Source organism: Crocodylus siamensis, chromosome 5, assembly GCF_052110815.1.
Source record: "Crocodylus siamensis isolate JL-2025a chromosome 5, ASM5211081v1, whole genome shotgun sequence".
NCBI classification, from domain to species: Eukaryota; Metazoa; Chordata; order Crocodylia; family Crocodylidae; genus Crocodylus; species Crocodylus siamensis.
Genome location: NC_143399.1, coordinates 76,916,348 through 76,937,670, shown reverse-complemented (window position 1 = coordinate 76,937,670; position 21,323 = coordinate 76,916,348). Strand labels below are relative to the sequence as shown.

Below are 21,323 nucleotides of genomic sequence, written 5' to 3'. Positions count from 1 at the left end.
CTTTCGCTTCCTCTGCCGGCAGATTTCCTTCTTCAGGGCCATCCACCCCTTCCATTGCAGCTGCTGCCGCTTTTATCTTCGCCGGCCGGTGTTTGACGCTGACATCACTGGCTGGCCGGAGCTGTATAAAGAGCCAGCTCACGCGCCGCACGGCTCTCCCCGGGACGTTGACTCCTGCTGCTGGTGAGTTTTTGTTGTCACCCCGGCCTCCGGGACACTGGTATACCACATTCTTGTAGGCAGATTGTCTGCCCTTACTTGGTTCAGCACTGGTTCATTCTGTTCCCATCTCTTCCTTGTTAAGATGCTCCTGATATTAAGTGAAACTATTATCAATGCCTTGTATGCTTGTTTTAAAATGAATGTTTGTCCCTTCCAGATTTGTCTGTGCCGCTGCTAGGGGTGGTCAACGCCTCCCTCTCCCTCGCATTCCCATAGCCTTTTCAAGCTGCTGGATTACTTTAGCATTTATGAAGGCTTGCATATTCCTACCCTCCTGCTACTTCCCTCCTTCTGGTCTCACTCCCTGGAATCCAGGTGTTCCCTGGCTGGAAACCAGAGGTGTTAGCAGCAGGAAACTACTCTCCAGCTCTTGTTCTGGCTCACCTTCTTTATTATCAGGTTTCTTTTTCCTGGTCTTCAGCCCCTGTGGTTTCTTTCTTTTCCTAGCCAGTCTCTCTGGTTCTTTTTTGCTCCATTTCTACTTCTCTTGCCTGTAGGGTGTTTTCTTCCTTCCCATTCCCTTCTCTAGGTCTGAGTTGTTTGCTGTTCCCACCTTTCCTTCCATTCTGTCTTCCATCTCCACCTGCGCTGCCTCAATCACAGAAGTTTTGTCCCCCTCCTTCTCTGTTTCACCTTCCTGCAGTGTTTCTTCCAGCATTTCTACCTCAGTCTCTAACCCCTCCTCTCCTCTGCTCTCCTGCTCTAGGTTTTTTTGGTCCTCAAGTGGCCTGCCTATACTTTCAAAGCCTTTGGGGCACCTACGATACAATTGTCCCTCTCCCTTACAAATAGTGCATTTTAGGGACTCTTGGCACTCTGCTGCTCTATATTGTATCCCTTCATATCCGTACCACACTGTGAGGGGACAGTGTGCAGACAGGTGCCCCACCTTTTTGCATTTGCTGCACCATTTTGGTTGCCCATGATACATTATAAAGACCCAGAGTGTCCTGATCTGGATCCCTGACACCACCTAGAATCCACTCATCTGCATATAACACTATTTGTGATTTTCAAGACCCCATGCAGATATATTTGTCTCTTACTTTTTTTTACTGACATTACCCTTTGGACATACTTATCTAGCCATCATTTTATATCTTCTGCCTCTAGTAAATCTGTGTACTTTCGAACTATAATCACTCTTTCTCTTGTCTTTTCAACTGCTATGAATTTTATCCCTCTTAATGCCTCCTCCCTGCATTTCTCTGCAGATTTCTTTCTGAACTTCTCATTCCCTTCTCCATCCCAGTAAGCCAGTTCCCAAACCTTTCAGTGGAGAAAGCAGTCAGGCTTGTGAGATGCTCCACCTGCACCTCCAAAATCTCTAGGAAGTCATATCCCATGTGCCTCCTGTTGCTAGTTAAATCTGCAACCTCTGCTTCTTTCTAGCTTCTCTCAGTGTTCCTTCCATGTTTTCCTACCACTCCTGGTGGACTGGCCTACCGCTGTGGTCCTGCCGCCCTCTACTTCCTGCCTGACATACCTTCTTACTGCTTGCCTCACTGCCTCCCACCCTCCTTGCCTGTCTTCCTTCTGGCATCATCTCATTGTCGTTGCTGCCTTGGCTGTTGTTCCCACTGTCAACTTTTTTCTTCACCTTCATCCACTCTACGTCTGCCTCCAAATCCTCACTTCATAGATTTCATAGACGTTTGAGCTGGAGGGGACCTGGTTCCCACACAACCTGTTGTGCAGGGGCTGGTGGGGTCTGCCAGTCTCCGTGTTTTACGATTTCATAGATTTCATAGACATTATGGCTGGAAAGGACCTCGGAAGATCATCGAGTCTAGCCCGCCGCCCAAAGGGCAGGAAGTCAGCTGGGGTCATAGGATCCCAGCAAGATAAGCATCCAATTTGCTCTTGAAGGTGTTCAATGTAGGTGCTTGAACCACCTCCAATGGCAGGCTGTTCCAGACCTTGAGGGCTTGGACAGTAAAGAAATTCTTCCTTATGCTCAGCCTGCAATGGTCTCACAGTAGTTTATGACCGTTCGACCTTGTCATCCCTTGGGGCGCTCTGGTGAACAAACGTTCTCCCAGATCCTGGTGGTCACCCCTGATAAACTTATAGGTGGCCATCAGATCATCCCTGAGCCTGCGCTTTTCCAGGCTAAAGAGCCCCATGGCTCTCAGTCTGTCGTCGTAAGGTCTGTTTTCCTGACCTCTGATCATGTGCGTGGCTCTTCTTTGGACTCTCTCAAGCTTCTCCACATCCTTTTTGAATTGTGGAGCTCAAAACTGGACGCAGTACTCCAGTTGTGGCCTCACCAAGGCCGAGTACAAGGGGAGAATGACGTCCCGGGATTTGCTTGAGAAGCATGTATGGATGCAAGCCAGCATTTTGGTTGCTTTAGTTCCACTCTGGAACTTTTTTTCCACCTCACACTTACTTGCCACCACTGCTATTGTTTTGAGGTTTGGGTCTTCCTTCCTTCATTCCTTACATCCTGATGTTCTGTCTATACCTTTCTCTGCCTTTAAGGCATTGATCAGATTTTCAGTGTTGAATGGAGCCTACCACAAGGATAGGTTAGTACAGCCAATCTGAATAAAATATATGATAGTGCCCATTGCGGACAATCCCTCTCAGAACTGACTCTTTTTTTGAGTCATGGTGAGCCACTACATTTGAACACATTTCAACTTCGTTTTCAGTCCCACAGCTGGACTGTAACTTTTTTCCCATTTTCAATTATTCCTGTTTCTTACCAGCCTTAAATATGTGGCAAACATCACCAAAGGGGTCCCCAAACAATTTATCCAGAATCCGTCTGTCGCTCCCTCTCTCACAGACACATATGATTAGTGTGGCCCTGCCTTCCATGAGGTGAAGCCAGACCAGGCTGTCTTGTGCCTCATCTGCATTTAAAATTTGGGATTATCTCACAGCTTGAAACAAGAACACCTGGTTCCTGTCATGAGTGGGGAGTAGTTAGCACGTAGATCCTTTGTGGTGGGTACACGCACATACTGAACTGTGCTGAGCTATAGGTCACAATAGCTTTAAATGCTGTTGTCTGGTGGGGCCCAGTCCATGAATTGTATAGTAAATTGTGAACATTTAAGTTTTGGACTAGTATTGTGCATAGTTTTTACTCATAGTCTTACTGATCTTAACTTTTGGTTAAGATCAAATGAAGTGGGAGGCATCTGAACCCCATGGCCTCTGGGCCTGGAACTTGCATGTAGGATATCTACAGGGATTTGGGGAGCATCTGAAGCCCCAGACTCATGGGCCTGGGAGGAAGAATACTTGCCTGATGGTAGGGCTACACAAAATTGATGACTGAGTTGCTCAATCAAATTTTGCAACTTGACTGTTGGGTTTTGCCCAATTTAATTTGGAACTGATTTAGTTTTTATAAAGATAAAATAAAAAGTACTATATGTAAGTAGATACAAAAGTGTTGCTTAAAAGTGCTTTTATAGAGTACCTGTCTTAAAACTTGCAGCAGTTTCAAAAAAGGTAGCTGAGTCGTGCATAAATATTTTCCCAGGCTGGATTTACTGCTGTGGTGTTTGGCCTCTATTCACAGGTGGTCTTAAACTACACTCAGTTTTACCGTGTTTATGGCTGCTTAGATTGGTAAGGGAAGACCCTTAGAAGGAAGAATTCATTCTTAGGAGCAGAGACAATCCGAGCAGGATATGGGGCCCAGGGCAAATTAGCCTGTGCAGGGCCCCGGCCCTGGACACAAGGAAGCTGGCAGCAGATTTGGGGGTGGGGGTGCCGAGTGGGTGGACATTCAGCCAGCGACAGCACAAAGTCACCGTGGCTGCTCTGCCCAGCTTGGCGGGGCCCCACAAAGTGCAGGGCCCAGGTGGTCACCCTGATTCGCAGCCCCTTGGGATGGTCCTGCTTAGGAGACATACTTACAAGGAGTCTCAGGCAGAGATATCTTTCAGACTTTGAATAAAATGAGGGAATAGCTGAGAAGATATGATTAGCAGGTTATCTGTATGCAAGGAAGTATGCAACTGGTTTCAACAAATACAATGTCCCTGGTCTAGAAATCCCAGGCCTTAGGCATGGGTGGCTGCAGAATGGGTTGTGTGACCACACACCCCTTCAGCTGTGTGGCACATGAACAGAGAGCTCTCCGAGCTTTACTGGCTTATTGGCACAATTCCAGGACCCCAGCAGGAGGTGAGTGGACACCACCCTTCCTCCTTCCCTCCTCCAGCCCTTTTTCTCTTGCTGCTAATTTTTGTGGTGGGGAAGGGAATGGAGGGTGAGCACCCCTATAAAGAAAAGGTGTAAAAGGTTATGGACCTCACTAGCTAACAGGCATTCAGTGCTACTGAATTGCTGTTCCTGGCATCAGAAATTTTCCCCTGAAGTTCTTTAACCTTGTGGGAATTGCCTGAGAAGGTTCCTCTACTTAAGAAACTTTGGGCTGAAAGTCTGGATTTCTATATAGATTCAGTGTGCTTCCCCACACCCTGAGTGTTTTTGGGCATGCTCTAGGCCAGTAGTTCTCAAACTTTTTTTTTTGTGGACCACTTTAAAATTGCTGAGGGTCTTGGCAGACCACTTAAACTTTTTTTTGTTCTACAAATCAGAGCACATAACTTATATTTTAATATCAGTAGCCTTATCTTACAAGTACAGATATTCCCCAGGGACAATTAGCAGCAGCACAAGGTGTCCTGCTTGTCCCTGGGGAACCAAATGTCAGCACTCATCTGGGCACAGCTTTTATGTTTTGGCTGCATGTTTTAGTTATTGAAAGGGAACTTGGGGAAGTTGAATGCATGTTTATTATTCTTACTATAAATCAAAAGAAACTAAATCCAAACCATGGTGGTTTTGCTTTATTTCCTTGAGCTCACAGAGAGGTCAGAACAAGCATTTGTCTCATGTTATATATTACTTGCTGTATTCAGTAGCGTAAGATAGCTGCCTCTATTATGGTGCAGGCACAGAGCAGAAACTAGAATGGGCTATTCTGTTTTAAAATAAATACCACATAAACACAGTAGGAATTGAGTTACTGCAAGCCATGAACCAACAAATATGTTTGTTTCTTACAAGGGCATATCTACATGTGGTATTAGCACATAGCAATACATTCCAGCACATAGTGTACCGGTGTTTTTGGGCATGCTCTCCCTGGCGCACCATTTGAACATGTACCCAGGACCACAGCAAGTTGAGCTGGATCGGAGCAGCTCTGGCTGGCAGGGAGCCCAAGGGATCAATCTGCCAACCCAGGGCTGCTCTGACTTGGCTCAGCATGCTGTAGAGGGGCTGGCTGGGGCATGAGGCAGCTGCAGTGTGGGGCTAGCTGCCAGGCAGCCCCTGCATTGAAGCACCCTTTCCCCAGCCACCATGTCAGTGTCTACATGTGTGGTGCTGCACAGTGAAAAATTGCAGCAGGATAGTATTTGTATTTACAAGTACTACTTTGCTTCAGAGTTTATTAGTTTCCTGTGGCCTAATAGGGTCGCATGTGTAGATGCAAGATGTTTACTGCAGAGCTAACTAGTCTACTAATTAATAAACATCTTGGGTAGGCACACCCACACTTTGCTTTTTATGTCGTGGTATAATATATAGACCTTAATGATTTAATACACATGACATCTTAATAGAATTGTGGCATGTGCTATGATAGTGTGTGACACTGTTTCTTGTGTGTCTGTTTCTTTTTCATTCTTAAAATTCATGCTTTCAAGGTGGGAATACTTTTGATTGTCAGATAGGCATTTCCCTTGAATGCTAAGGAAAAAACAGTTCATATATTGTTTCATTTACTCTACTCTTCAGGTACACTCAACATGTAACTATCACTTCAGGGCATTTCTCCTAATTGTTAGAGTATACTTTGCATCCCTTAAATACCTCTGAGGAAGCCAATGTCATAAAGGCTTTAAACCAATTAGAGTATTCAATAAAACTAAGCTCTTCCTACATGCCACTTTTTAACCATTACTTATGTACCAGTATTCCATTCTTTTTGTTAGTCTTTTTTTGATTTGTAAAGGTTTAATAAATAAAGCTCAATTCCATTTAAATGGCAAGACAGTAGTACTAGTATTTTAAAAACAATATCAAATTACATGAAACATAAGAATTTTCATTCACAGTCAAAACTGTTCTTTATGAAAAGAAATGGAACAAAGGCAAAGCTGTGTACCTAGAGCACTTTTTTAAACTCGCACATGCTAAGTGACCTGTGAACTGAAGGTTAGTTCTGGGTCAGACCATTAATACCAGAGGAGACGCACTCGAAGCAGAAATTCTTAGTGAGAGATTACTGGAACATTAGCCTTTTGATGGAGTGCTTCAGGGAATCTGACTGGACAACTATCTAGTTGGAAAAAGATATTTGTAAAATGCCTTACAAACAAAATGACTTAGAAAAAAACATTTTGGAATGAAGCCTATGCAACTAACTCTCAGTGTTAAGTATTCTGTAAATCGTGGTGCTTCATTAAAACAAATAGCTTTTAAAATGGACTAGTATTGCTTAGAAAGGTATTGCATACAATGGTTTCCATGATATAGTAAAATGGGAAACTGAGGATGGGGGTGGAAATGCTTTCTGTCAAGGACATATTTGTGAAATGAGCTGCTGTAGATCAGTTTCCTACTCCCTGACAGTATTTCTGTGTGGTTTTAAAAACAGGACATTCACTGTCCTATGGGACAAAAAGCACAGTATTAAAATCTGACCATCTTGTTACAAATGTGTCTAATATTAAATTAAGTGTTTCAGGTTAAGGAATGGCAATGTGTAGCTTTGCATAGGTATTAAGACCATAATCAGGTTAAGCTGGAGTGTAGAATGTATGCATTTTGCATTCAAAAGCTCAGGTGCCCATGGTTAAAGGAGAACCACCATTGATTGTCAGCTGCTAGAGCAGTGGTTCTCAATCTTTTTAGACTTAAGGCACCTCTTGGAAAATGTCAGCTTTCACTCAGGTTTGACTGTGGAAAAATAACAGAGGAATTCTGCTGCAGAGAACTCAAAAAGACTACAACAGAGCAGAATGTGCTTTGACACTGTGGATTTCTATTTGAAATGTTTGGCTGCATCCAGACGAGTGAGCACATGGCTGTTACGGCATCTCAAAGCAGTTGATACCACAAACCCTACACTTATCCCCTCACAAATCTCACACTCTGCATGCCCAGCCAGGACCTGCTGGCAGGAGCTGTGGCTGCAGGGGCAACTGCCACACTGCAGCCCTTCCCCTTGCCCACAGTTATGTGGGGAAATTCAGCCCTAGCCTGGGGAGGCTTCTGGTCCCAGGAACCGCTTAGTGGTAGAGGTGGTGGGGTTGATGGGCTGGTTAGAGGTTGTGAGGTGTCAGCGGTGCGGGGGGTGAGAAGGAGATATGGATTGGGGATGAGGGAGTGCTCTGGGTAGGAGAGGCCACCAGAGCTGGGTTTAGAGCCCCCCTTCCCCCACTAGAGCAGCCTATGCAGGGGGAGGCTGGCCTGGAATGGAGGGGGCTTGCCCAGCCCAGTCCCTGAGCCCCAGTCGAGGGCTTCCCAGGAACGGCATGGGGATCATTGGTAGGCCTGTGTGAAGTGGCTAATATTTGCTTTGGATTTGGCCAGTTCGGGGGACAGTGATTCGAATCACTGTCCCAATTCAATTCAGCTGAATCTGATTTGGAGATCCAGCTGTTTCCAAATCTGCCAGCCCCACCCACCCCAACTCCTGGCACTTTTGGGGGAAAAAATCCCCGACTCAGCAGGTGCTGACAGGCGGAGGGCAATTCCCATTGCCCCACGCTGCATGGGGGGCTCTGCACAAGCACCCGAGGCCTCTGCAGGAGCAGTGAGTCCCGGGGCTTTTCTTGTTTTGTTTTGTTTTGTTTATCTTAAAGGGATGGAGTTGGCCCAGGCAGGTACCTTTGGGGGGGCTGGGGGAGTGAGGAGGGTAAAAGGGGGTTCGTGGCAGAGCCCCCCATGCAGCATGGGGCAGTGGGGATTGCCCCCTGCCTGGCAGCACCTGGTGAGCACCAGGGCTTTTCTTTAAAGTACCGAGCTGGGGTGGGCGGGATCAGCCATGGTGGGGCTGGGGGAACAGAGAGGGGGAGGGGCTGGCACAGGTCCCCCCCATGGTCCCCTCTCCCAGCTCCTCCTCCCCTGCCCCTAGTACTTACCAGCTCTGAGTTCAGCTGCAGCTCCCTGCTGCAGCCACTAGGGACTGCTGAATCATCAAAGCGCTCCAAATCTTTTCCGAAGTTTCTGAGAGCTTTGAATTGATTCGGACCTTTAAATTGGTCCCCTGATTTGAATCAGATTTGGAGATTCAGCCACCAAATCAGGCCGAATCTCCTCTGAATTGAATCACCACCTGAAGCTTCACACTGCCTTAATTGTTGGGGCCTGGGCACAGGCGCAGGGAGCAGAACAGCAAGGGCTGGCACTGCTCAGAGTCACAAAGCAGCTGGTGAGACAGCTGCAGCTGGATTCATGTCATGGTGCTGTGCTGGATCTGCTGCCAGGAGGAAGCTAATTGGGGGCAGGCAGGGTCTGTGTGCTCAGCGCCCCACATCCTGGTGAGTGAAGGGGGCAGGAGCATCTCTGATTTTTCTATGATAAAAAAACCAAAAAGAAAATGCCCAAGTGTATAGATACTTAGAATTTATTTTATGATGATGGAGGCACTGGTCGGCTTCCAAATATATTTACAATTTTAAAGCAATTAATAAAACATTGCCCAACTGATCTCTCTGTATAATGGCATTTCATTTAAATTACAGAAGAACACAGATTTTTGGTATTTTAATGAGAGAATTTGTGGGTTTTTATGAGATAATTTGCAATTTTTAAACAAGGAACACCGGGATCCCTGCTGGTGAAGCAAGTGGCAAGACCTGGGCCCGCTGGGGACCCAGCTGGAGGGCAGACGGAGGTGGCTGACCTGGCTATTTGGGGTCAGGAGGGCACGCTTCAACAATTCAAAGTGGGCCACTGCAACAAGCACATCTTCCTGGCGATAGATGCCCAGACAGCAGGGCGGGGACACCAAAAGACATGACAGCAGTGCTTCATGAAGGCCAACTGTGCAGCCATAGCCTACTGACAGCTGGGTCAGAGGTGCAGGAGGCTCTGCTGCAGTGCTCATACCACAGCCCAGGTGGCCATGCAGTCCCCACTTGGGCCTGGCAGGTGTGCAGTCATGGGGCCGCAGGTGTAAGATGCTGTCACAGATGGCAGCAGGTCACAGCCAACCAGCAGCTCCCACTGCCAGACTGCTGCAGTGGATAGAGGGTGCAGGGACCATTCTAGGTTAGTAGTGCTGCAGTACAGCTGGCCCAAGGGGCTAGTGTCCCCAGATACCAACTGGCTGGGCCTCAGACTCCCTGAGCTACTTACCAAGGCAGCTTTTTCTACTGCTGGGGCCAGTACAGGTGCTGGCCTGCATCTAGCTCCCCCTGGCTGAAGATCCAGGAGGAGCTGGGCAGGGTCAGTTTGCCTCAAGTGGCACAATTTGCCACACACCAAAGTGTATGTTCAGGCATGTATGTTGAGGCACAAATTTGTGCCACTGCTGATTGATCTGCTGCAAGCACATGTGCCTGTATGTGTGGACACACTCTCTGGGTTTATCTTGTGAATCGTGTGTAGGTATTTGCACACGTAACAGCACTAATATTGCATGTTACCCTATGGCATCCTTAAAAGGATCTTATGGCAACCCTGGGTACTGCGGCACCCTCACTGACAATCACCATGCTGGAGATTGAAATACTGATTATGATCCTGACCCTGAAAGCACTTGGAGCTAGGTGTATGTAGGTTTGGGTCCTGTGAGAGAGACGTAATATGTTTCATCCGTTACGGGGCACTAGTACTTACAAGCAAAATGTAGTGTCCCACTGACATACTGTAAAGGAGTAGGGCGGTGCAAGTAATTTACATGACCAACTATCTGTTTTAACTGTTATGTGGCTGAACAGAAGACCTCAGATTTTGGTGAATACCTTTGAGAAGTAACAAAACAACTTCAGCATTAAATAAACAAGCATGTTAAATTGTGTCCGCATTGAAAGGACATATGGCTGAGGCTTTTGGAGGGATCTGGGTTTTTTAGAGTTAATGTTGAAGACACTAATGGCACTAGTGAAATATATGGTAAAGGTGAATTAGTACGTTGTACATTAAGAGAAAGTAATACGTGTGTTTAATAATAAGGAATTGTGTATAGGTTGTTAATGATAAAATTATGCTAATGACAGCTGACTGCTGGGGAGATTAACCTACAGTCCTAACAAAAACTGTCCAAAGTGACTCCATCTAGGTTTCATTCTGTTGTAAAGTTAGATAATTTAGAGATGACAGCCAGGAGGAAGGTAAAACAAGTGCCCAGCTGTGTAAACTTTACTCATCTTTGTGACAGCTGTAAGTTGCATGAAGGGTAACTAAATAATAATACAAAAAATTGAAAGAATAGGAAAAGTTAGCTGGAACACTGTACCTGCCCTGTTGATTTCTGTTTGTTTTATTCATGCCCATACCTTTCCAAAGTTACCTTGGTATCTCCAAAGAGCTATCTTTCTTATTGACTTTGTTGAATAACCCTTATGGTCTCAAGATGAAATGGTTTTACCCAGCTCATGTTGTTCTTTTACCAATTTGTAGGCAGAACTTTTATTATATTAGTACAATTGAAAAGTCTTTCTTCATAATGTGTATGTGAGTAAATATGTTTTAATTTAAGTGCTTTCTAAAGCAGTTATGTGATCTACCTGCGTGTGGGGGTTATACATCTGAGATTTTTGTTTAGTTTCCTTTTATGAGCTCAAAACCTGTCATGTAAATGGTGAGTTACAAGGGGGTTGTTTTCAGTGAATTAACTTTTAAATTATAGGATAGGCTGCATATCCTGCCTAGCGAGGGGCATTCAGTAGGATATAAACTTTTTTATTCATTATTTTTCTGACACCCTAAATCCCACAAAGTCCTTCTGGATGGCTCCCAATCCAGGTACCCTTCACAGTGGGGTACAAATCCTTGCTCACTAAGAAGGGTAACAAGGGGGAGAAAATCATCAACACTTGTTAGTCAAGACATTTCCTGGTTTTCAACCCAGTAACTTTCTCTTTAGTTGAAAGGTGTTTTGAGAGAGAGCATGGGTATGAGGATACACCCTTTTGCCTGTGTCCTAACCAGAAACCTGTTTCTGCGTGGGACGCTGCAATGAGGCATAGAGGGGTATTCTTGTTGCAAATGGCATGCTGAATGGCTTTGGTAGCAATCCCCCTAGCAGCCTCTTCCAAGTACAGATAGACTGCAAACAGGGAATCATCCATTACTTATGTGCGAACAGTGACTGTCTAATCAAGCTGAAGACCAATGTATTTTATAGGGACAGCAAAAGGCAGCTATCTCAACACAGAACTGTTCTCAAACTATATTTCCAAGTCCTGTGCAAATCAGATAGGCCTTGGAGCAATTTCTTTTTTTAAATAATAAGAATTCACCAAACTTAAAGGTCCTCCTGCAACATCCTCACCTAGTGTTTTCAAGTATAAAAGCTACACTGCGTTTCTGGGATTCGCAGCTTATTTTTATGTAACTGTGTGCCTGGACAGAAAATGGTATGCAGCGTATCGCTTCCCAATGAGCATTTCTTTTTTCAATTTAAAAAAGAGTTCAGTTGTACATTTTGAATGTGAAATAGTTGTGATGGGGGAAGGGCATCTGGTTCTATTTTTTTACTTGAGAGACTGCCACTAAATGTCAAATGCATTTTTAAAGTGTCATTTCACGGCTAAGATTTATTTATAAAAATAGTGGAGATGCTTTTTGATGTTTCTGGGCACTGTGCCTGGTAGTTGTGCCAGAAGGTTGTTCATGCAGTTTTAAGAATAGGTTAGACAAACACTTGTATAGGATGGTTCAGATACAGACGATCCTGCCTTGAGCAGGCAGTTGGTCTAGTGCAGGGGCGGGCAATTATTTTGGCTGGAGGGTTGCTTAATGAGATTTGGTGAGCTGTTGAGGGCCGCATGGGTAGCTCTGCCACTTGACAGTTGCCCTGCCCCCTAACACCCTGATCTTTGTCACCAGAAGTCCCTCCCTTTGCCCCCTGGAAATGCTCCTTTTGGGAGGGGAGGGTTGCCACCTCAGAACCAGAAAAAAACCAAAACATACACCAGTGGCTCCCAACCTTGCGGCACAACCCGAATCAGGGTTGTGGGGGGTCCACCCTCCCTCCTCCCCTCCCACCTGCAGGGCTTTCCCGGTGCACAGTCCGCATGGCTCTCACTGTCACTGCCCCCTTCGATCCCGGCCCACGCTCTGTTGGCACCGTCGGGCATGGGTGAGTCGGGGGTGGGGGCGGGGGTCATGACCCGGATTTAGGGTTACAGCAAAGAAAGGTTGGGAGCTACTGTCAGATGTGAAAAGTCAAACACCTAGTATAACATATTTTAGTACATACACTTATAAGTAGGTACTTAGAACACAATAAGGCTTGTTAACTCATGCTATTAGGGTTACTATAGGGTTTTCCTGGACTTGTCCTCTTTTTTGGTCCCCTGTGCTGCGTCTGGGCGGGGTTCTTAAATGCAGGCAAAATGTCTGGGATTTCCTCCCTCAGTCTATTTTCAGCATGGCCGCCAGTAGGTAGTGTGTGTGATTGGGAGCTGAGTTCAGGACCTGAGTTTTCAGTTTATTGCAGAAAAACATGGAAGAGACAGTACCACTTCAGCAAAAGGGGGCAGGGGTCACCATGTTTGTCTGCACATCCAGGCAGGGTATGGGAGCTGCCCCAGCCAAGCACCTGGATACAGATAAGCTGGAAGGTGGAGGTTTTGGACAGTTTGGGGTCCTGAGACTGGGGCAGGGGTGTGGTGGGATGCTGGGGCTGCAGCTGCAGTGGTAGGGCATGGGGGCTGGAATGAGGGGGTGGCAGGGAGCTGTGTAGCCAAGCTGTCTGGGACATGCTGCCCAGGGTAGAGGGTGCATAGGCATCTTCTTCCCCAGTCTCCAGGCCACACGGTGGTTGGACTTGCCACAGGAGCCAGAACCACTCCTACAGCCTCCGCACTCAGTCCAGCCCGGATGACACAGGGGAAGCTGGGGGGAAGGGCACTGGCAGAGCCCAGAGGGGGGAGCTGGGGAATTGGGACTGAGGGGCATGGCAGGGTTGGGGGGGGTGGGCAGGGGGCTGTGGGTGGCAACTGAGGGGCGCCAGCAGAGCCCAAAGGGGAGTGGGGAATTTGAATTGGGACTGAGGGGCACTGCAATGGGCAGGGCACTGGTATATTGCTCAGGGTAGCTCAGTGCTACAAAGTAGCAGGGTGGGGACACAGCAGCAGCTGGACCCACACACATCCAGTTGAGCAAAGTAGGCCGGGGGGTGGGGCTTTGATTTTCTGGTTTTAAAAAAAAAAAAAAAAGGAAAAAATGTAGGCATTTAGAATCTATTTTATTGTAACGATTGAGGCACTGGTAGGCTTCCAAATTGCTTAAAAATTTTAAATAAATTAATAAAACCTTGTGTTAAATTATCAACATGGTGTTTCAATGTAATCATGGAAAAATGCAGGTTCAGCTTTTTTAAATCAGTGAATTCAAGTTTTTTTCAGACAGTTTGCAGCTGGAAATATGCTAACCCTATTTGCATGGCTACTTGATGAACAATTGGCAATTGCTAAGAAAGATACACGCTATAGAGAAGTACTCATGAGCATGACCAGAAGAAGCACAGGAGAGGACTGACAGTATGCAAAAATGTACATTTTAAAATTTCTTTACATTTATTTTTGTTTCTCATTAAATTTCTGAGGCACTAACATTTGTTATTTACTGTAACAGTTAGAAATGCCCCCCCCCCCCACTCTCTGGACAGGGGCCCTCTTTTTTGGAACTGGAAATATGGTAACCCTAGCTAAGTCATCTCTGAGCATCTCAGAGTTATGTCACTTCAGGCACAGGTTAATTCTGGGCCATGCTACCCAGCTCATATTACAGTACCTTTAGTCTGTTCCACAGAGATGAAACAAGCAATTTGCAGTCCTCCAGCATTCCAGGATGCACTGCTCCCAGTATCACTCCCCCTCTCCCCAAAAAGAGCAGAAAGAGAGGCCAGGTATCCTGGCTCCTAGCCATGTTTCTGCTCACCAGCCTTCTAGTGGCAAGTCTGAGCTATGCAGAAAAGAAAAAACAGTACTAAACTTTAATATGAGACTGCTTGCACCATGGTCTAACTTTAATACTACTTAACATTCCACAGATTTAGTACTAAGTATACAAGTTTACCCTATATAGTCTTTAGGCAAGAAACGGACCAACAAATAAATAAACAAAACAAAAAACCCTTCTACCCTGACCTGGATACTTGAGGAGGAGTCCTTTGGCTCCGGCTTCTTGCATAGCAGCCTGACTCTCTTCTTGTAGCAGCAAGCAGTTACATTCCTGATTTGCTTCCTCCCCTTCTGCTTCCTCCTCTGGGAGCTTTTGAAGCTCCTACCAGGACTCTCCTTGCCTATCTAAATGCCCTGAAGTTGGGCTGTCTTAACCCTGCTGACTGTTCCCCCTCAAAATAACCAACTGCCCTATTACACTCCCCAAAAGTTTATAGTTTGAAGCTCTGTCCATAGGTGAAAACTGTGTTGATTTGACTTAGTTCCTTTTTGACTTGAGCTAAATTTTAGAAGTTAGTGGGTCCATCTACATGTGATGCTTCAAGTGAAGTAGACTAATTTTACTGTGCATTAGTGTGCATCAGCAAAACCCATACTGATGCGCAATAGAATTAGTCTAATGTGCATTAGTGTCACCAAAAAAGTGTGCTCTGGTGCTAATGCTCAGTAGTGCTGATTATGGTGCATTAAGGTAATACTTTTAATTACAGGTACTAAACTTAATACACCATAATTATGGTGCATTAATGAATGTGTAGAGGCACCCAATACCAAATTTTAAGTGGTCTTACAATAGAATTTTACCAGTTTAATCACTTTTTTCTAATTTAATCAGTATGATTCTTTTCCATGAGGACCAGGACTCTGTCTCCTTGAAACGGATTATATCTGAATTTCCTAATTTTCCTAACATTTCTATGCATCATAAAATTTCTCCTTTTTTCCCCATTTTTCCAGTAAAACACAGTACTGTCTGGCCTTCAAAGATTAATTTCCTTTTCTACACTGTCAGGGTCCACAGTTGCTCTTACTTGTTTCATATGTATTGCACCTCTCTTTGTTGTACCATAAGTCAGCCAGTGCAGATTTAGTGCCACTTTTGTAAGAGGTACTTGTAAAATGCTGTAAAATTGATTTTTGTAGGAATTTAGGGTTGGTTGTTCCAGTCTTCCCTAAATTCCTTACATGCTATGTGGAGTCACAGGAGTTCAGCAGCTCATGACTGTTACAGTGTAAACACTTTCAGTCCCATTTAGCAAAGCGTTTTCCTTTGCCATGTCTAACTCATTTATATAAATTACACTAGAGTAACTTGAAAAGGACAGGTGGCTTACATAGCAACAAAAGGAAAGCAGTAACAGCAACGCCTTTTTAATACTTGTCAGTTGTGTGTTCTGTAAAATGTATTTGCCTGACATCTGATCTCAGATGATGACGTATTCCATATGGAGCCTTGCCCAGGGTTGATTTATACAGCGTGGTCAAACTGCTTCCCCAGGTGCTTGCACAGGTGCATTATCAAGGCAAATTGACACACAGTGTGCAGTCACAACAAGCAGATGTACCACCAGTGAAACATTAGCCAGTGTTGGGGGCAGGGACAGTTTCACCTTCTTCCCCCACCCCTTCAGGGTGAGATCCAGGAGGAAATTTGCTGGATGCAGTTGGTAGACTGCTCCTGCTATTCCCTTCAAGTGGGGCAAACAGCTTCCCCTCCACATGAGCACATGCCTGAATTTTCTGAGGAGGATAGGGTTAGGGTCCTACCTCCTACTTAGCTTTCTCTGGTGTAGTTCATACATCTGGGAACCATCCCTACACTGGTCTGCATGGACTTAAATTGTTCCCAGTTACCAAACTGGCCGGGAGTCTAGAGAAAAGGATATTTGCTTCCCCAACCTCAGAAAGCAGCTGGTAATTCTGAGGGAACTGAAGTGGGTGGCATAAATATGTAGTGGCTTTTGTTCTGTATTCAAAGCTATTATCATATTGGCTGCATGGATGATGGCTGTTTTGACAATAGCAAGCTACTTACAACCTAAATGGGAAACTTGACAAGAGACTATAGAGGGGCAATTGGAGATACTAGTGTTCACATCTTTTTCTGCAAGGGTACGGGTTGTTGATTATGCTGCTTCTTAGAGAGAAAAAAATGAGTGGTGTCTTCCCTTAGGGTTGTTGGTTGCAGCAGTGTTGGTCTAAGGATGTAGGCAGACAAGGTTCTTTGCGCAGATGTGATATCTTTTATTAGACCAACTAAATAGTCGGAAAAAGTGTTCTTTGCAAGCTTTCGGGCACAAACACCCTTCTTCAGCCATAGGTGTTTGTGCCCAAAAGCTTGCAAAGAACACTTTTTCCAGCTATTTAGTTGGTCTAATAAAAGATTTCACATCTACCCAAAGACCCTGGTCTCTTCTCTGATATTTAACTGTTTGTGTAAATATAGTATTGCATAAAGTTGGTGCATGGTTCTAAAGATTACCTGTTCAATGGCATTTTGACACACCCAGCTAGTAAAAACTTTGAGCACTCTAGCAAATGTTTAATCCCTAGACAGTTTATATTTCCTAAAGGTTAGAACTGCTGCAGGTGAAAGGCTCCACCTCATTCAGGTGTGAGCTTACTTTTTTTTCATAAGCATCAAGATCTACCCTTCATCCCAAAGCCATTGTAATGCAAAGGAAACACAACAAGAAAAATAACCCACATTTCAGAAAGTAGGAAAAAAATGTTGCTTATTGGTTGCCTGACCTCCTCAGACACAGGAGGATGGCATCACCTTGTATTGCTAATCTCTTTGCAATAAAATCTGGTTCCTGCCCAAAAGAGTATTCCATCTTTCTACTCTTCTGTGAAATCTGAAACATCATAACCAGAAGGAAATATAATTTTACATCCTGCTTGCCACCAGATAACTTTGAGGTAAAATGACTGTTTCAACTTTTCTCTGAGCCTAATCTGCATAAAATGAACTGTTCCAAACAGGAGATTTTACTACACCTTCAGCTGTCCTGTGAAATATGAATTTTCATTTCTCAGTATTGCCAGCTCTCATGATTTTTGGCATTGTTCTTCAAGTCAACGCTTTGGGAATGTGAAAAATGTAGCTCTTTCATTCATATATATATAAAGAAAGAAAGAGCTATGTTTTTCACATTCCCAAAGCGTCGACTTGAAGAACAAAGCCAAAAATCATGAGAGTTGGCAACACTGATTTCTACCTAGGAAAACTTTTTCAATCTTTGCTCTTTCCTATGCCTGAAGAAGGGTGCCTGTGCCTGAAAGCTTGCAAATAAAGAATTGTTTTTGCAAATATCTGGTTGGTCTAATAAAAATATCATCTCAGCCAGGAGTTCTGATTCCTTCTGACTGAATAAGTTAACTTACAAATTGGCTGCTAAGTGCTTTTGGGGTTGGCTGGTGGAGAAGTTGCCCTTTCATATGGGAGATGATTTGCAATTTCGGCTTGAAGCTGAGTGTTTTTATTTTAAATATGAAAAGGGAAGGAGGAGGATGCTTTAGCTCTCTGCAGGGTACTGAGAGCAGCTTATTGTCTTGTGCTTTTTGGAGGGAGGCTCTCTCTCCTGGGCTGGTGGAGGAAGTTACATCAGCATGCATAATAAAGCAGAGGGAGTTTGCAGTGCACTGTTTGCAAGGGGCGCTCTCCGTTCTCACGGTCTGACAAGTAGGTAACTGGGAGGGAAGAATGTTTCCCAAGAGCATTCGCTGTGTGTAAAATCCCATGCAAAGAAGGGACGGAAAGCTAGGAAAAAATGTCAAATGAAGTGATTGGGGTGGCGTGGACTGCAGCACAGTTTGCATTGTCTTGACAAAGTGGATTTTATGGAATCATTTTTTGCATTGAAATCAGCACAGAGGAAGTGTCAGCATGTATCACCGAGCTCCCGCTCCAAAGACAAGAGGTGATCATTATCTGAGCATAAAGGTAGGTCGGACACAGAAGCAGACAGAATAGCAACAGGGTAGATAGCCAGAAAAAGATTGTAGCAGTGCGCAGTGCTTATTAATGCTACCGAGAGGTTTATTATTTTGGCAAAGTAATTAAGATATCCAGACAACACTTTGACAGCTTCTTAGGTTCTTACAACTTGGGTTTTACTTCCATCAGCTTAGCATAGACAAATCTTTCAAAATCATTTTTGGAATATGAAGGATTAAGCACCTGGATAAGTGCCTTATAATGCATAAAGATAATATTTTGCAATTTTGTAGTTGGTTTAATAAAAGGTATAATCTCTGAACCAAGAGTTTTAGAGTTTTGCATTTTTTTATAATGCATAGTGCCCTCAGGCTGGTACAGTGTGGTATATTCTCCTCTGTTAAAAATACAGCTGTATTTTCAGCCGGTTTCATATGCTAACTCAATGATCGTTTGATCCTTAGCTCAAAATTGGCTAAAACAACTGGGAAATAGGCTCTCAGTGTGGGAGAAATGGAATTTGTTGCCTTAAGAATACAGGCAGTGTCTTACATGTAGGAATGTGTGTTGGGCTATGGGCAGGGGCATGGCTCTGTAAAACAGGACAGTCTTTTTCAATGTTAGATAAAAGTAACAGAGAAGCTGTGTTGTTGTTTATATCCTTTGTAAAATGTGTTTAAATTTCAACTCTTTTTTTTACTGATTCTTATGAGGAACTTTCTGTTTGTAATACTGTCTTACTCAAGGATCATTTAAATCATTATTAGTGGTAGTTTTGGATAGATCTAATTCAGAATAAAAGAGTATTAAAACATTTGCAGTTGCACATAGGGGAACAATGAGTGTATGAGTTTGAAAATTATAAAGCAGGTGTGTCAAACAAGCTAATATGTTAAATGGATATTTTGAAAAGAGCCACTGCTTTCTGGTACAAAAATTGTGTTATAAAAGGGAACTTTAAAATGCAGGTTAGCATATTTGCATCTGTGAGCATATTCAATTATAGGTTTATATATTTAGTACTGAAGCATTTCAAGATCAGTTTACACTATGTATAGTAAGATTACATTTCAGTGCAATTATTGCAATAAATGTTTATTTATACCTGGATATTACTTTTTAAGCTATAGAGCTAACCATTTAGCCCAGCAAACCTATTCACAGAATTTAGCACTACTTGAACAAAAAAGTCTTCAAATTACTTGAATCGCTTACTCTTATTTTTTTTAACACCAGCAAATGTTCAATAAATCAGGATTTGAAAGCATAGTGGAATGTTTCCAAAAGGTCACAGAAAAGTTCAGCAGCTGTGACCTCAGTCAGGTACACAATGGAGAAGATAACATTTAGTCAGCTTGACATGTCTGTCTTTGTTGTCACCCATGTTAAGAAATGCTCTAGGAGTAGAGATTTACGGTCCAGTGGTTTTAGTCTGTAAGTGCCTTGTTCAAAATTGTTTCTGCATCTTCTGTGCGTGACACAACAGTTAATATTCATTTTTTCTCCCAAAGTACCCACTGATTGCTTCATTTCTTGTTGAGCTTCAAGAATTCCAGGCAATACAAGCCAAAGTTACTAACATCTCATTTGACTTTGCATTTTCACCAGTCTGTGGGCAAAACGCTGTTCCTGTTACCGAGTGCGCTGCAGCCCTCTTGATATCATGTTTTGTTCTCAGTTGATGTTTGTAAGTGTGATAAGGTTTTGTTACGTAGTTTCTTTTTAGCTTCCTCTTTACCAGTAAGTAAAACTAACCTTTGATATCCCTTAACAGTAAAACTAAGTAGGTCAGGCAAAGGACAGCAACGCTACATACTTCTCATTTTGCCTCTTAAATACTTAACTTTGATGTATTTCTGTTTCTTGAGACAGCTACTGGTAGCAATACAATTCTCTTAAATAGACAAGATCTCTTAAGATGTTTCACATACTTATGTATATGGTGTGATAAAAAGGTCAATTAAATGTTCAAAATATGTGCCCTGAATATTTTTTTAAAGGGCTGAACATAGATTTTGAGTAAGTTTTAATATACCCAAGATGTATTGTTTCTAAAACAAAACAGAAATTGAACTGTTTGTATGTCTTTTGACTCAGGGGACTTTTCCTTTGGAAAGTATGATCTCAAGATCAAGCTGCTGTGTCCGTTTTAAAGGTTCACAAATAATTTTATTGCCAGCAAAAATTGCCACAGCATTGTGATTAATCCTTGAGATAAATTTAGGCTGTCTGCCACAGCCCCCAGTGGGGACAGTGCTGAAATGTGCTTTACTGGTAGCTGCTCCTGGAAAAGTTGTGTGTGTGAGAGGCTCAGTTCACCAACAAGCACAGGGAAACAGCTCTCTGTTTCAATAATGAAAATCTGCAGTGACACAGAGGTAGATGGAATTGCTTCAGATTTTATTCCGTCTTAAAGAGCACCGCATTTGACTCTTGGAATGACCACAACTTCAGTTTCCCTGCACTGGGCTGGATTGGCTGGCTAAAGTGGAAGGATGTAGGCTCTTATTCAGCACCGGGTCTCTCCCTGTCTGCTTTGTAAATTGTTGGCATCTCTTTCAAGAAGCCTGCCTCTATCCAGGGAAGGGAAAGAGTGTGGTGGTGAGTAGTTCTGCCACAGGAGAGGAGCACTATTTAAACCAAGGGTGGGCAAAATAGTGGATCCAGCCAGCAGCCTGACTTCCATTTCCCAGCAGCCCTTGCCTGCATGGCTAGGGCCAGTCTCCAGGGAAACCCCAGCAGTAGCTGCGCTGTGATAGCTCAAGGTTGGGTTGCCATGGATACAGGTTCCAGCCGCGCTGGCAGGGCATGTGGTGCAGCAGGGCAGGGGGTGCTCCAGAGCTGCTGGGATCTTGTGGCAGGGGCAGTTTGGTCTGCGGCCAGAGAAGAGCTGCGATCCACGCCTGCACACCTCTACCCAGATAATGCAGGCTGCAGATTGCAGCACTGCCCTGGCTTCTTGCAGCAGTGACAGTGCTGTCCCGAGCCGGGGCAGAGCCGTGATCCACTGCCTGCACAGCATTGTGGCTCTGCCCTGGCCC

General features: G+C 44.2%; 1 protein-coding gene across 5 annotated transcripts in view; it reads left to right on the top strand.

The window, feature by feature from the left end:
* PLEKHG4B (pleckstrin homology and RhoGEF domain containing G4B) overlaps nucleotides 1-21,323 on the top strand; it is a 233,603-nt gene that overhangs the window by 65,836 nt on the left and 146,444 nt on the right. For 4 of the 5 annotated variants that reach the window (XM_090049223.1, XM_090049225.1, XM_090049224.1 and 1 more), the window contains exon 1: nucleotides 18,034-18,288. The exons of the other annotated variant lie outside the window; for it this stretch is intronic. In XM_090049223.1, the coding sequence (XP_089905349.1) occupies nucleotides 18,232-18,288 (57 nt within the window). In that variant the 5' untranslated portion in view covers nucleotides 18,034-18,231. Of the gene's footprint in view, nucleotides 1-18,033; nucleotides 18,289-21,323 lie in introns of those variants that run through there. 5 annotated transcript variants of the gene reach the window in all.